Source organism: Hypomesus transpacificus, chromosome 13 (genome assembly GCF_021917145.1).
Source record: "Hypomesus transpacificus isolate Combined female chromosome 13, fHypTra1, whole genome shotgun sequence".
In the NCBI taxonomy this organism is placed as follows: domain Eukaryota; kingdom Metazoa; phylum Chordata; class Actinopteri; order Osmeriformes; family Osmeridae; genus Hypomesus; species Hypomesus transpacificus.
Window position 1 is genome coordinate 8,210,964 of NC_061072.1, and position 15,233 is coordinate 8,226,196.

The 15,233-nt window shown below is 47.9% G+C and overlaps 1 protein-coding gene across 1 annotated transcript; it reads right to left on the reverse strand.

Annotated features, from left to right (window-relative positions):
- Positions 1-315: 315 nt before the first annotated feature.
- Positions 316-13,238, reverse strand: sbk1 (SH3 domain binding kinase 1). The gene is made up of 4 exons (XM_047032034.1): positions 12,450-13,238; positions 2,589-2,821; positions 1,689-1,891; positions 316-1,286 (listed from the first exon to the last, which is right to left on the reverse strand). The coding sequence occupies exons 1-4, from the start codon at positions 12,485-12,487 to the stop codon at positions 447-449; spliced, it is 1,314 nt and encodes a 437-aa protein (XP_046887990.1). The 5' UTR covers positions 12,488-13,238; the 3' UTR covers positions 316-446.
- Between the last annotated feature and the right edge of the window lie 1,995 nt (positions 13,239-15,233).

Genomic DNA, 15,233 nt, shown 5'->3' on the forward strand with positions numbered 1-15,233 from the left:
CGATGACTTCAAGATTCGATATGGGGCTGAGTTCAAGGCAGTGCAGTGTAGTTCTCTTCAAATGCTCTCGTCTCTTCGTCACTTATAAAGCCGAACAATGGATTTTGGTGTTTCAAAACCCATTGACACTGTATGACTATGTTTAGCTTGTGTTCTGCTCCTCTCTCTTACCAACCGTCTCTGGAGGAGGGGATCCCTCTCTGAATTGCTCCTCCCAAGGTTTCTTCCATTTTTTCTCCCGGTGGGAGTTTTTCTGGGAGTTTTTCCTTGTCTTCCTTGAGGGTTTAGGTTGGTTGAGGGGCAGTTCTATGGGCGCATGTGAAGCCCTCTGTGACATGCTTGCGTGTAAAAAGGGCTATACAAATAAATTTGATTTGATTTGATTTGACTTATCGTCACTTTTTCTCGGCAAACCCACAAAACCCCCGCCGCTCTTCCTGCTAACCTCAAACGCAGATCTCAATGGCGGTCGCCATCACCATCTGGCTCTTGGCCTTGTCTCGGCCCGGCGAGTGGTGCTGCCCGGAGTCGTCTCTGGAGGAGAGCGGATCGGACAAGACGCTCCGCTTGAGCGGTGCCGGGCGGAGGCACGCCGTCCCCGGCGGCGTGGAGGGCTCCGGGTGTCTGTGGGAGGAGCGTAACGAGGAGGAGGAAGAGGAGGAGGACGAAGAGGTCACGCAGCTCCCAGGACACACGCCGGAGTTGGACCTCTCGCTCCTCTTGGCCCGACAGGAAGCCCGGCGGCGCAGCTCGCTGACCAGCTCGTACTTGACAAAGCAGAAGACGTCCTTCACTCCGCAGCGTTTTTCCGGCTCGGCGGCCAGAAGCCTCTGGAACATGCGCAGGGCGTCGTCCGTGAAACGCCGCCACTGAGACGGGTAGGCGCTCGTGGGACACCCCGCCCTCTGCCAGCGCCGGAACTCCTCGTAGAAGGCGTCGGAAGGCAGGGCGGCCTCCCAGGGGAAGTTTCCCGTCAGCATGCAGAAGACCAGCACGCCAAACGCCCACACGTCCAAGCTGGTGGTCACGAGGAAGCCGTCGGCCCGGCTGGCACGGCACACCTCCGGCGCCGTGTAGGGGATGGTGCCGCTCACACGCTTCACCCGGCAACCCACACGCCGCGTCATGCCAAAGTCGGCAAGCTTGACCCGCCGGCACTCGCGGTCGAACAGCAGCACGTTCTCGGGCTTGACGTCGCGGTGCACCAGGCTCTTACTGTGCATGAAGTCCAGAGCCAGACCCAACTGCTGCATACAGCGCTTAACCATCTCCTCTGGAAGACCCACCTGGACAGGGGAGGGGAGAGAGGAGGAGGGAGAAAGATGGAGGAGGACAAGAGGCGGAAAGGAAGAGGTGTGGACAGATGGGGTCGAGGAAAAAAAGGTAAATACAGATTAATTGAGTACTGTGGGACCAAGAGAAGAGTACAACACATTAGACAACATTCAGATGAAGACAAACAAGCTTAACAAAAGATGCTAATTTCTAACAAGCTTCCGTAAGCATGTTGGAGCACAGCATTCTCCCACCAAGACGTGACAAAACGAGAGTTGTTTTCTGCCCAGTTACAGAGAAGCTCCAATCCCACGGGAGCTTGTTAAAACTACGATGGAACCATAACACTGCATCTGATTGGACGACAGCAGGAAGCTGAGATGATGGGACAGGGACAGGGGTTAAAGTCCTACCTGGGGGGGGATAATGTCAAACAGGTCTCCGGCGGGGGCGTACTCCTGTCCAAACACGTAGCTGTCCTCAGTCTCAAAGAGGACGTCCAGCACCTTGATGATGAAGGGACTGCAACCCAGGGTGCCTGTGAGGCTGAACTCTCTCAGGAAGCTTTTCAGCTTCGTCTTGTTCTTGGTGACAAACTTCAGAGCCATTTTGGTGCCTGACGTGTTGAAAAGACACAGACATGTAGAGAGTATATGTGTTCTGAATTAAGTCCGGGAGTTGATTGACTTGCACATTTTATTGATTCATTTGACTAATGCTGTGTTACGCTGTACACAGCTTATGGATCGCACATTTTCTTGTTGCAGGAAACAACATGAAATTTATCTCAGAAGGACAAGTCTGTCTGTAAGTATAAATCGTGGGTTCACGCCTCATTGCCTCCCAGTACCAGCTGCCAGTCTGCGGTGACGAACACACAGATGCACACACATACACACACACACACACACACACACACAGCTGTGGATACAGAGCTTCTTAGAAAACGAGCACAGCACATCTACCTCTCTAGATTCATTCAGTATTCAAGTGTATCTCCTGACCATTTTCAGACACTCGGGTAAAACTCAGTGAAGCTCCTTACCCCACAGGAGCCCTATTTAACCCTGCCTTTCACTCTGAGATAAGCACAAACAACCAGGCTGACACCAAAGTCACTTCTGACCTCCTTAATCCTTCCCTAACCCTTTTAACAGTGCAGTATCTCCACTTTAAATTCACATCAACATCCAAAAAGATACACTGTAGTAAATAATACTCTAGGGCAGGCACCAGCCTTAAGAACTAACTAACTAACTAAAAGATTCTGCCTATCATGTTGTGCTCTCGGCCTCTCGTTGACTCTGACTCACCCTGTGTGCGGTGTGCCACTAAGTCCACCTTCCCATAGGTGCCCTTGCCCAGCTCGCGGATGTGCTCGTAGTGCTTGGCTACATCCGCGGCTGAGAGGGTGGTGATGGCCAGGGCCTGCATGTCCTCGACTGGTACCCCTCCACTGTAGCCCACCTTGGAGGTGGGTGACCCTCCGCTGCCCACACGCCCGGACGGGGACATAGACAGGCTGGCCTTGACGCTGTGTGGCAGGCTGGGAACGAGAAGACATATAGGAGAAGTGAGTGACTTCCAGACAGTACGCAGTGGGCTGTTTGTAATGCTGTGTACAGGTGTAAGGATCGGACCTCTGACGTCGTTCGCGTGTGTGTATTTGTTATCTGTGCGTGTGTTTGTGCGTGTCTGACCTGCATGCGACCGGGCGTGTACGTTTGTGCCTTTGTGTGCGGCTGTGTCTGTATGTGGAGCTGACAGCCCTCAATAGAAACTCATTAACATGCGATCAATCAGTGAGTGGAGGGCTCAGAGGAGATTAGGCTGTGTGCTGGGTAAACGTATCTGACTTCAAATCCCAGTGTTCAAGTCTTTTATTTGTCAGGTGCACAGAGCAACACAAGGTTAGACTGGGCACTGAAATTCTTAAGACAAGACAACGCAAGCACTTGGCATAACATAACATATAAGTACACAGAACAAATTTACATCTATGCTGAGCTTAGATAAGTGAACTTCCTAAATATACAGATAGCAATAAATAAACGACTATACTAACCCTAACACTAAAACTTCCTAAATTACAGATAACAATAAATAGTACGCTATACTAACCCTAATACACAAAAAAAAAAAAAAAAAAAAAAAAAAAAAAAAAAAAAAACCTGTTACAACCCTATAAACTAATCTAACCTAAATGGAGTACAGTGCAGTAGTGCAAATTTACAGATCAGTGACTTTGTCAATGACCAAACAGGAGCCTGGTGGCGAGGTACAGTAGTGCAATGTTACTGAAAGAGCAACCAGTAGCTGAAAGTGACAGTGTATAAGTGACTAGTGTGCAGTAAAAATGTCCATATCAGTGTCCATTGAGAAGCCTGATGACCCTTGGGTAGAAACTGTTGTCCAGTCTGCGTGTGCGCGACCGGATGCTGCGGTAACGCCTGCCAGAAGGCAACGGGGTAAAGAGACTGAAGGATGGGTGGGAACAGTCTCTTAGAATCCTGCTGGCTTTCCTAAGGCAACGTGTGTGGTAGGTGTCCTGTAGGGCTGGGAGCTTCCTGCCGATGATGAACTCAGCAGAACGGACCACACTTCGTAGGGCCTTACGGTCCCGGTCTGTGCAGCTCCCATACCACACTGTGATACAACCAGTCAGAATGCTTTCTATAGTGCATCTGTAAAAGTTAGTAAGGATGACTGAGTCCATACCAAACTTCTTCAGTCTCCTCAGGAAGAAGAGGCGCTTACGGGCCGTTTTGACCACCTTGTCCGTGTGAACAGACCAGGTGAGGTCATTGCTGATGTTCACCCCGAGGAACTTGAAGCAGCTGACCTTCTCCACTTCCGATCCATTGATGAATAGGGGTGCATGCTCCTCCTCCTGCCGCCTCCTAAAGTCCACAATCATCTCCTTGGTCTTGCTGATGTTAAGAGAGAGGTTGTTGTCCTGACACCATGATGTCAGGGTGTCAACCTCCTCTCTGTAGGCTGACTCGTCACTGTCAGAGATGAGGCCCACGATGGTTGTGTCGTCAGCAAACTTAACGAGGAGGTTGGAGCTGTGCGTAGCCGCACAGTCGTGGGTGAACAAGGAGAACAGGAGAGGGCTGAGCACACAGCCCTGGGGGGTGCCTGTGTTGGTGATCAGTACAGATGAAGTGCGGTCACCGATTCTCACCACCTGTGGCCTCCCCGTCAGGAAGTGGAAGATCCACTTGCAGAGGGAGGTGCTTAGTCCCAGGTCCACAAGCTTGGAGACCAGTCTGGAGGGGATGATGGTGTTGAATGCAGAGCTGTAGTCAATGAACAGCATCCTCACATATGTATTCCCCTTGTCCAGGTGGGAGAGAGCGGTGTGCATGGTCAGAGCGATGGCATCGTCTGTAGACAGTGGTTGTAGACAGTGGGTAGAAAACTGCTCAAACCTAAACCAGAGAAGACCCTCTGACCTGACTGGAGTGAGATCTACACACAATACTGTCCATTACTGGGAAATCGATGTGGGTAGGTGGAGGCAGACAAACAGCTGACACAGACTGGGTTAAAGTGAGTTGCTATGGAGGCATGGTGGAGATTTTTTACAGCGGAAACGCTAGGCTCAGACCTCAGGTACATATTCATCTCCATACAATCGATAGCGTGACAGGAGTAAAAGGGATTACTTTAACAGTGCTCAGTAAACATATTTGGATTGTGGTTGCTCCGGGCAGTCTGAGGAAGTTGATGAAACCTAGTAAACTCAGGGGGACAGTTTAGTAAGGAATGCAGTGGGACCTCTAGGACAGGGGTCGGCAAGTAACTTGGTCCGCGGGGCAGTATTTTTCCTCGTCACTAGATGGCGGGCCAGAGTCTGGGTTACAGCCTATTTAGACGCTGCGATAGGTGCCCTTGCGATACGTGCACTCGCAACAACTAGGCCTACATGGAGAATGGGTAGGTATACTACAAATAACTAATGATAATGAACCATGTGAATGAGCCCATTGGTGGTCTGTTTGAATAATTTCCTTATTTTAACGAACAATCTCTATCAACATGGTCGTCACTGTCATCCCAATGTGGTGGGTCGTCATCGTTGGTGCACATAGCCTAAATACTGTCTCATCCAGTGAGAATAGGATTACTAGGACCTAGTCAAGGTTTTGATGTGAGGTGAAATCAGAAGTTTACGTTAATGCGAGCGCGCACAGCGCGCGAGTGAAATTTTTTTCATTATCGGAAATATTTTGACGGGCCAAACAAAATTGCTGGCGGGCCACAATTGGCCCGCGGGCCGCCTGTTGCCGACCCCTGCTCTAGGAGACAGTGCCTTGTGTCTTCAGCATAAAAAACATTGATTAGATAATGCCTGATAAATCGTGGATCTAAAAAAGTAGTGATTTGTATCAAACCTGAGTCCTTTGATATGTTCATTGTGTCTGTGTGGAATGGATGAAAATGAATTCTCTCTCTCTCTCACACACACACACAAGTAATTTATCACAGACACACACAAGTAATTTATCACAGACACCATCAATTGAATACATTTCACACGTAGATAAAGTATTACAACTGATCTTGCAGGCGCATGCACAAAACACAAGCACACACAGACTATTGTACTGAATGCCCTTTCTGTTCCCTTCATACCCTGCTTTTGTTCACTGTTCCACTCTTCACTTGGCCAATTAGGATTACTCAGCTATGTTGCAGGAAGACTGTAATAAATATTGCAGCATGAATTAGAGAGGGAAAAGACTGCGGATGCACACGCTTGTTTCCTTGTTGCCCTCCTTGTTTCCTTGTTGCACTCCTTGTTTTCTTGATTCCTCACACGCAGAGGCTGAAAACAGCTGCAACAAACTCCACCAAATGTTTTCGAACTCGCCATCCCTTTTAGATCACTTGGCAGGTCACAAAGATATGGAAACCTCAAGGTGTTCTGCTGAAGACACACTGTATGTTCCTCCTACTTTGACTAAAGCTTGGTAAATAATGAGGGAAAGTCAGAAACAGACAGACTGAAGTTGACGATCCATCCTGCTTTTATAGGTCCATTAATCATAATGCACTCAGACAAGAGAGAGTTTGTTTACCGGCACTCCTTCAGTGCTGGCGGGCTCTAGACTCCCTGGGCTCTACAGGGTAGGACGCATGGCTAAGGCGGCGAGCTTAATCGCATTACTCAGCCCCCAGAAAGATAAAACCACCCCTGAACCCAGGACGTGCAAGCTCATTTCCTTTGCACAACATGATTAGGAGACCCAAAATGGGGTGAGGGAGGAAGGGAAAGATGGCACCTTCCGCTGAAGTGATGCTGTGAATGTGAATTGGAACGCTTCCGTTTCTGTTTCAGCTGTGTGGATGTGGTGTGAGTTTGCATGTGTGTGTGTGTGTGTGTGTGTGTGTGTGTGTGAGAGAGAGGGTGAGTGAGGGGAAAGACTGACAGAGAGAGAATGTATTTGTTGGAGAGTGTGTGTGTGCATATTGTGTGTTGTGTGCGCTTGTTTGTGCTCACGTGTAAACACGTGCGGGTGTGTGTGACTGTGTTTGTGTTTGGCAGTGACAGCCCTATCAAAGAGTTCCATTGTGGCCCTATCTCTGCGAGGGAGCAGCTGTTGGGCTCCAGGAAGCCTCTTCTGGAGTCAGCCCCAGCCCTCCTCGGACACACACACACCCTCACACACACACGCACACATCACCTCTCAGAACCCTGCCCCTGTCCTGTCCTCCTGTCAGATCAGGGTGAGGAGGAAACAGACCAGCCAGGACACACATTTAAATGGGTTTCATTCTTCCTGGGTTCATGTTTATTTTTTCTCAGCCTTAAATTGCTCACAGCTTTCCTTGGACATTTTCCTTAATTTCCACAATGAGCCTGAGTTTGAAAGGGAACACATCCACACGTCTTCCTTCATAGTAAAAGGAACATCAAAAGCAAAAGGCTTGAATTGCCAGGGTTCAGGCAAACCAGGCATTTGCTGTCCCTCTCTGATTACCAGGACACAATAATATGCACAAGACACAGGCCACCCTGTGTTGGTCAGGACTATGTCACACCTTCCTGTCAATGACAAACAGCAGAGGATGCGATGACAAAGTAAACCCTCAAAAGTCCAGACTCCAGAGTGCTCAAGGGGGAGCCAGCTGACCTTTGCTGAGCGAACACTTGGCAGGACATGAGGATCACACTGAACCCTACGAGACGGTTGGCGTCCACATCTTTTGTTTCTCTTCAGCCTCAATTCAGACTTGAGTCTGTCACAAAGAGAGGCCTTTTCTTTTCCTTGTTGTTGTCGAAAAACATGGGAAATGGTTGGCTTTGTTACAGAACGTTTGAGTTCATTTGTATTCCCTGTTCCACATAGCGTGCCATCTATGCTATCCTACCAGAACGTTTTGAGTTTTCATTAAGCCCAGCACAGGGACACAGTGATAATTAGATCGTTTGATCTTACAGGAGTCGGCATTGAGAAATTAACATTACATTTCCATGGGAACCATTTTCCTCATAATAGAATGCAGGGCCCACTTTCAGCATAGTCTTTTCCCTCAGTAATTTGACAGATTTTACATTCCCTGTAACTGTTTAATAACTACTGTGCGCTAACTGTCTCCATTCAAACTGTTTGCATACCTTAATGCAATCAGGAGGAAATTCTGTGGCCGAAGAGCTGGTACACCTAGTCGGTGAACACTTGTCACAAGAGGAGAGGATTGCCGTTAGTGAGGTCTGAATAACAGTTTGATGAATCCCTTTAGATATTACACTGTCACAGCATCGGTCAATTAGAAATTGGACCAATTTGAACTCAATTGGGATTTCAATTCAGATCACTCCCTGCTTGTATATAGTTTTTACTGGTTATTCTTTTCTGGTATCTCTATAAGCATCACACAAGAACTTGTGGTGCATTGTCTGAAAGACAATCGTGAATGTCTGATTGATGCCAATTGTCGATAAAAAATAAATGTAAGAAATAAATTGATGTTCCACTTTGTCATCTGTTCTGTTGTGAAAATGTAATTTGTGGCACCAATTTAACATAAGTATAGGGAGGAGGCTTCTGTTGGTCTTTCTGTGCTGTCCGTTCCATTCTTGTGGGTTGCCTGGCGACCTTGAGGGAAGGGGGGCTGGGTTAATGGGTGGGTAGTAAAGGGGGAGGAGGGGGGGGGGCGATCTGACCAAGCAACTTCCCAAACAGAAAGTCAACCACAGGACGTTTTCCTCCCATTTAAAGACAAAGAAGCCTCTCTTGGAAATGTAAACATGGGACTAATCAAAGAAATAATTTGATTGTGGCGTCTGCATCACATCTCTGTCGCTCACTAATGGACCGACGTCTTCTCCTCGAAGAGAGTCATTATCTGTTCAGACCGATCTCCTGTGTCCGATTTCCCATCAGGAGCCCAACCTTTGCGCTCTGAGCAGCCAAAGTGCTCACACTGCTTTAGTGTAGCACAGACTGGGCCATCAGCAGCTTCATTGACAGTCTCCAGAGCCCTGGCCTGTAATGATGAGAATTATTCAGAACTGATCTGTCAGCGATTGGGTCTCTTTAAACCAATCAGGAGTCCATTTGGGGTTGGGTTTATCTCCCTCATAGTCGGTACAAGGGGCGCTGATTGGGCAAGTCATTTTCCTGATGGCTGAGGTAAGGGCCTGTCTGGGGTAAGATTGGCGGACTGTACCAGTGATGGGAAAAAATAGTGCACCCATGTGGATTAATCTGGGTTGAATTCTTTGAACCACCTTCTCTTTGGCTTAACATATCATGTGTGAAACTCTTTGTAACTGATATTCTCTGTCTCGCCCATGCTGTCATTTTGCTTCCACTTTCAATGTGTTGTGCTGTCAAACTGTTTCAATGTGTGTCTTTCAGTTTGCATTCATAGGGGAATTGTACAAAACGTCAGTCATCCTGAGAAGTCCTGACTTTTCACTTCCTGTTTGCTTTGGCAGTCGTTCAGTCTCCAGTAAATAACTGAATCATCTACCTTAGCAACTCAAGCAGCAGCGCCCAGAAGGGGGGTTGCAAGTTAAAAGGCCTGGCGCCCTCCTCAGTCAACCACACATACGCGCGGCCACACACACGTAGCCTAGAACACCTCCAGCCGAGCTGTGATTGGACGACCAGGAGCCTGGGCCACAGCCACTCATTTTGACAAATCACCTTCACTCGGTCGAGCCTGCTTCCATGCAAGCGCTTGCTTTGCGTCCTCCGCACCCCGCTGTGATCCATGCGTACCATGTGATCCCCTCTCCACTGTCTCTTCCTGCTACCTTCCTCTCTCAATTTTCACCATATCTGCCCTGCCCGCCCCCCCACCGACTATCGCTTTCCCTTCCACCCTCTCTCCCCTTCCCCTTCCCCTTCCCTTTATCGACCCCTCCCTCTCTCCTTCCCTCTCCCCCCCCACCCTCTCTCCCTCCCCCCTGTACTCTCCGACTCTATCCACCCCCTCCCATCCCTCCCTCCCTCCCACCCCCCCTCCCATCCATCCCTCCCTCCCTCCCACCCCCCCTCCCATCCCTCCCTCCCTCCCACCCCCCCTCCCCTCCCACAGAGTGACCTGCTGCTCTGGGGTCTGTCAGGCACGGATGGTCACGATGCGGCTTCAGCCAGGACACACTGGGACAGTCGGGGTCACAAGACACGGAGGGGCCAGCCCCAGGGTGAACACGCGCATGGAGAGGATCCACACACACACACACAACCCACAGAGCAGCCTGGGAGCTCCGGGTCACTCAGCGACACACAACACAATATGCTGGCCACAGCTCATCAAGCTGTCTTGACATAAGTGCTTCATTTCTTCTGATACTTCTTTGCTGCTGTGATTGTGTGTTCTACGTGCTTTGCTTATTCTGAAATGGTGCATACAGTGTTACCTGAATGCTTGAATTTCCTTTGGGATCAATAAAGTGAATCGAACTGAACATAAAGCAATCGTAAACCACATAATGGGAAAATACTGCAGTGCCACATGACAAAACACAACAGTTACTACTGTCATGTACGCTCCCATAGAGGAGAGAGCTACTCTGTCTGAATACAGTTGCTCATTATCAACAACCTCGAAAAAGCAATCAACCGGGAATTATAATTGCACCCAGTCACCCAATGAGAGGACAGACTGTACTCTCCCCACCGGTACGCACGCGCATCTCTGATGCCTCGGAGCACTGGGAAGTTGGACTGAAGCACTGTATCCGTCCCTGAGGCAGAGAGAATGGGGCCTTTTGATGTGAAATGGATTAGGAAGTGTGACTCCACGGGTGTGTGTGTGTACAGTACAGTACAGTACAGTACAGTACAGTACATGGGCACCAAAACCACTAACGTAGGGGAACGACTGGTTGTGTGTTGATGATGGGTTAGGGTGGAGGATGAGGGGGAAGTCTGAGGGGGTAGGGGTTAGGGTGGGGGGCCACTGAGATCCAACAAAGCAAAAAGAAATGACCAACCATTTAAACGAGAGAGGAATCATCTCTTCATACACACCAATGAAACACCATGATGTTAGGGTCCAGCAGCAAGCTCCTAGCTTTTAGACCATATGAATCCCTTATGCTGATAACCAGGGATGCTGAGTAGGAGAGCTGCAATCCAATCCATTTCAATCCCTTCCTCTATCCTTCCAGTCTGCCTCGGTTAACTCATTCCGCAATGCAACCTCAAGAGAAGCTTCGACCTGCCCCTCCACACAACCCAGCACATCACATGACCTGTCCCCCCACACAACCCAGCACATCACATGACCTGTACCTAAACTCTATCATCCCGTGGAAGCCTTCAGCTCTCTCTCTCTCTCTCTCTCTCTCTCTCTCAGTCTCTCTTTCTCTGTCTCTCTCTCTCAGTCTCCCTCTCTCAGTCTCTCAGTCTCTCTTTCTCTCTCTCTCTCTCTCTCTCTTTCTCTCTCTCTCTCTCTCTCTCTCTCTCTCTCTCTCTCTCTCTCTCTCTCTCTCTCTCTCTCTCTCTCTCTCTCAGTCTCTCTCTCTTTGTCACTCTCTCTCTCAATCTCAATTTCTCTCTCTCTCAGTCTCTCTCTCTCTTTCTCCCAGTCTCTCTGAACTGAACTCTTCCTCAGTGCACTGAGAACCTGTCTACTACCAGTCAGAGCACACAGCTTTTTCACACCCCTCGGTGCAAACTGTGAAGCTTGCTCTGTTCTGTGATGAACGCTACATTCTGTAGCCGGGCCATGAATTATAGAGAGAGGTGGTGAACTTCTGGGGTATAAAGGAGCACTCCTTTATTTCATTGTTCTGTGACAGCATTTTAACAAAATATGACCCCACAAGGATGAGCTGAGTCACTGTGTTTTTGTCAAAGCATAAAGTGTGTGGGACAAAAATGAAACACACCCCTTAGCACCAAAGACATTAATTAATAGTCCATTATGGACCCAGGGCCTGGGTGCTTTTATTGGTTTTGTTCAATAGAGTCAGACATGCATTACCTGGCATTACCAGGCATTATGAGTGTCATATTACCCTTCCCCGGACTGAAGTGTGGGCCATTATGTTTTGAATTATCTTTACTGCCCTCTTTGTTGATCTGTTTTTTGATGCTGAATAACAAATGCAAAGCATTTCTGCAAAATGAACTTCTGATTTAATATTTGCTGGCACCATGGAGCAAAATCACATGGAGAACCAAAACCATCCAAGCTCATGAATAAGTATAATTTCATTTTATATCTGTATTCAGGAAAGAACACATTTACATATTGAGTGCTTATATTGACTTCAATTTACCACCATAAAATGTTAATTATATTGACAGCTCTCCACTGTATGAATCTCAGACCTTGTTGAACCTTGGACTGATTTTAGTATTGCACCTCTATGCTATGTTGAAGACGTCACTTTCTGTTCACAAAGTGGGCATATGCTGTATATTTACAGCTGATGTGTGGATGTCCCCAGTCTTACTGACTTTGCTGTCGGTAAAACGCCGAACATATTTTGCATTCGAACTGACACGTGACGCTCATTGGGGACGAGCTTTACGAATAGAAACAACCAAACACAAAACAATACAGTCAGCGTATGTTCATCATAAGTTATCATTGGCCAAATGGATTTACACGGAACTCAATAAATGTAAGTGTTGCTAAAATTAAGCTATATTCATAACATCGTAATATGTAGGACAGAAAGCACCGCGTCCATTTACCTGCGGGCCACCTGTCTCTCTTCTCCATGGTCCTGCATCGCGCAGCAAGCAGAGCACCTGCGCTCCGCCTCTGACCGATTGAACCACCAGTGCCAATAGCGATTAACAGAATGGATGCTCTTCTGATCAATTAGAATTGGACTTGGAGAGAAAAGCACATGACACAAACATACTACATGAGGTTTCCTTCCAAGTGTTGCAGAACTTCGAGATTTTATCTGGGCTTCTGATGAAAACCTGTGCTATAATCTGTCTCAAAAACGTAAAAACTCCGCTTCGTTACAGTGTCTGTTTGTTGTTTGTTGTTTTCGTGCGTAAAGGCGCGTCTATGTTTCAGGCTGTTCTTTGGCAAGGTAGAGAATTAGCTCCTGGCTCGTCAGCGATGAAGGGATGCCTTTTGCAGCTGAACAGTGAAAAAAGGTTCTCCAATTCTGTTCTATTCGTCTGTGTAGAGCACACACCGTCTCAACCTGCGAGACAGCGGGAGACGGGTGCGTGTTTATCTTCTGCTCTTCTGGGGGTCTGCCTGACCCAAATAAGCATCTCACTGTTACATGCAGGTCCTTTCATTGACAGTGCTCCTTTCAGTATGCGGGTGAAACTACATGTTCTTCCACCTGTAAACCCATTCACTCGGCGGCTCCATTTAGTTTAATGTGCAGCAGGCGAGATGGGTCCGTTACTTGAGGACTTGGTTTTCCACCAGCGTTCACAACAGTTCGCCACTCCTTTGACACAACGAGCCAGCTCTTTCATTGTTCGCTCGCGCTCGCCTCGGCGTCTCCACCTTCTGGGCATCGCTCAGGCTCACGTGCACCGGGTCCTAGCGCCTGGTGTCAAACATTAAATAAATGGCTTTTTCTAAGCTTTTACTCTGGATGAACCCAATGACTGTTGCATAATTCAGTTGCTTGGGACTCCAAGTACTTTATTGGGTAACAACTTGGCAAGACTTTCTATTAATTTAAGAGTGGTTGTGGATCCCGTCACATGTTTGCCAACAGGCAGTCTCCCAAACATGTTTTGCCGACCAGCATAGATTGGATTGAAGCAAGGGGATTGAAATAACAGCGATGGTTTTATCAACATCAGTGCATAGTCCCTAATCTTCTTTGTACATTATCAGAAATCAAGGACCACAGTGGATGATTACTAGGTTTGTGTGTGTGTGTGTTTCTGTGTGTATGTGTGTGCGTGTGTGTGTGTGTGTGTGTGTGTCTGTGTGTGTGTGTGTGTGGGGGTGGGGGGGGTGGGGGGGGGTGGGGGTGTATGCTTTGGTAACCAGTTATTTTCCTAAGGCAGTCATTTGTTCCACTTAAAACACTCCAACTACAAAATCGAGACAAGCCCACATGGAGCTCCAGATAAGCTGTTTACACACAAACAGGGAAGGGCAGTCCACAGAGGAAGAAAGTAAGGGAGAGGACTCGTTAGTGCTAGGAATATGACCAGACAATGTTTTGAGATGTACCTTAGTACCTTTGCCCTGCTGCTGTTCAGCTGATTGCCTGTTCCACACTGAAAGACATGTATTGAATTCTACAGTCAGGGGCACCGTAACTGGGGGGTAAGATTAGGACGATTCTAAGGGCACTGGTCAGACAGGGGGCCCAGCAAAATACCATACTTTCCTGTAGGATTTAGATTTGAGGGCCCAGAGTACCAATTAGCCAGGGGGCCCCAGGAGCCCTAGCGGTCGGCAGGTCTGGCAGTTCTGTACTTCACCTCTTCCGAGAGAGATTCAAGCTTCACACTTTTGCAATTGGGCAAGGGTAGATAAGACGGAGAGTTTCCCCTGGGTTACCGTGGGAACCAGGCTGCCATAAATCATGTTGAAGGTCAAGTACCCTGAGCTGACAGAGAGAGAGGGGTGGGTCAGACACACCTGGGGGGGCTGGGGGGGGGACTGTGAGCTGTAAACAAATGGAGCAACAGTACTTCCTCTCTCTCTCTCTCTCTCTCTCTCTCTCGCTCTCTCTCTCTAGCTTTCTTTCCTCATTCTCCCCCCCCCCCCTCTCTCTTTTTTAAGACACCAGCTGACTTTTTTCAGTCCTGTCCTAGTTTTCAATTTTTTTGTGTCACCTCAAGCCTTCCACCCTGCAATGTAGGGTGGCCTCATTCCTCGCTGTCCTCAAACTTGTTTTTCTGTTTCCGGTTGGAAAAATAAAGTGGACTTTGTGTAAGGTTATTCAAATTGTGAGGACTATGTCATCTATCTTGTCCTAAAGTAGATCTTGTTTGCATAAGGTAGCTCTGAGTCATCCAGTATCAATATTCTCTCTGGAGCAATCCACCCTCTTCTTAATTATTTGTTTTGGCCAGGGTTACTGGTGCACTCGTCTGTATGAGAGTGCACTTTAGTGCACTCAAGTCCTTACTTCCTTCGCCTAATTAATAAGCTTATGTTCTATGTTGCCAGGAGGGGATATCTGGTATCTGAGAAATCTTCGTGAGCACAGTCAAGTAAATAGCAGCCATATTGATGTAAATGCAGAAAGTAGACTGCAGTTGCTCTGACAGCACAGAAGAGCATGTTCCTCTCATCTCACTGCGATAGCATCAACCAATGGTAGCGTAAAGCCCGTCGCAAAAAATTATACAGCAATGATAGTTGACTTGAAATGGGAATTGAAAGGTAGCCTACAGGTTTAAATGTATCAAGCCTTTTCAAATTTCCCAATGTATCTAGAATTTTCACATAGTCTAGGGTAGAGGTAGTCTGCTACTCGGGAATATATCATTAAATATATATTAAATCAATCGTTTAGCGTTAAACTAATGTGA

What these genes read in the sequence shown, in the direction of transcription:
- sbk1 (XM_047032034.1), bottom strand. Translation starts at nt 12,487, where the DNA reads ATGCAGGACCATGGAGAAGAGAGACAGGTGGCCCGCAG. An exon ending in GAGAGACAGGTGGCCCGCAG is followed by an intron (nt 2,822 to 12,449) that starts GTAAATGGACGC and finishes TCTCGTTCCCAG; the next exon opens with CCTGCCACACAGCGTCAAGG. An exon ending in AGTGGCACACCGCACACAGG is followed by an intron (nt 1,892 to 2,588) that starts GTGAGTCAGAGT and finishes TCAACACGTCAG; the next exon opens with GCACCAAAATGGCTCTGAAG.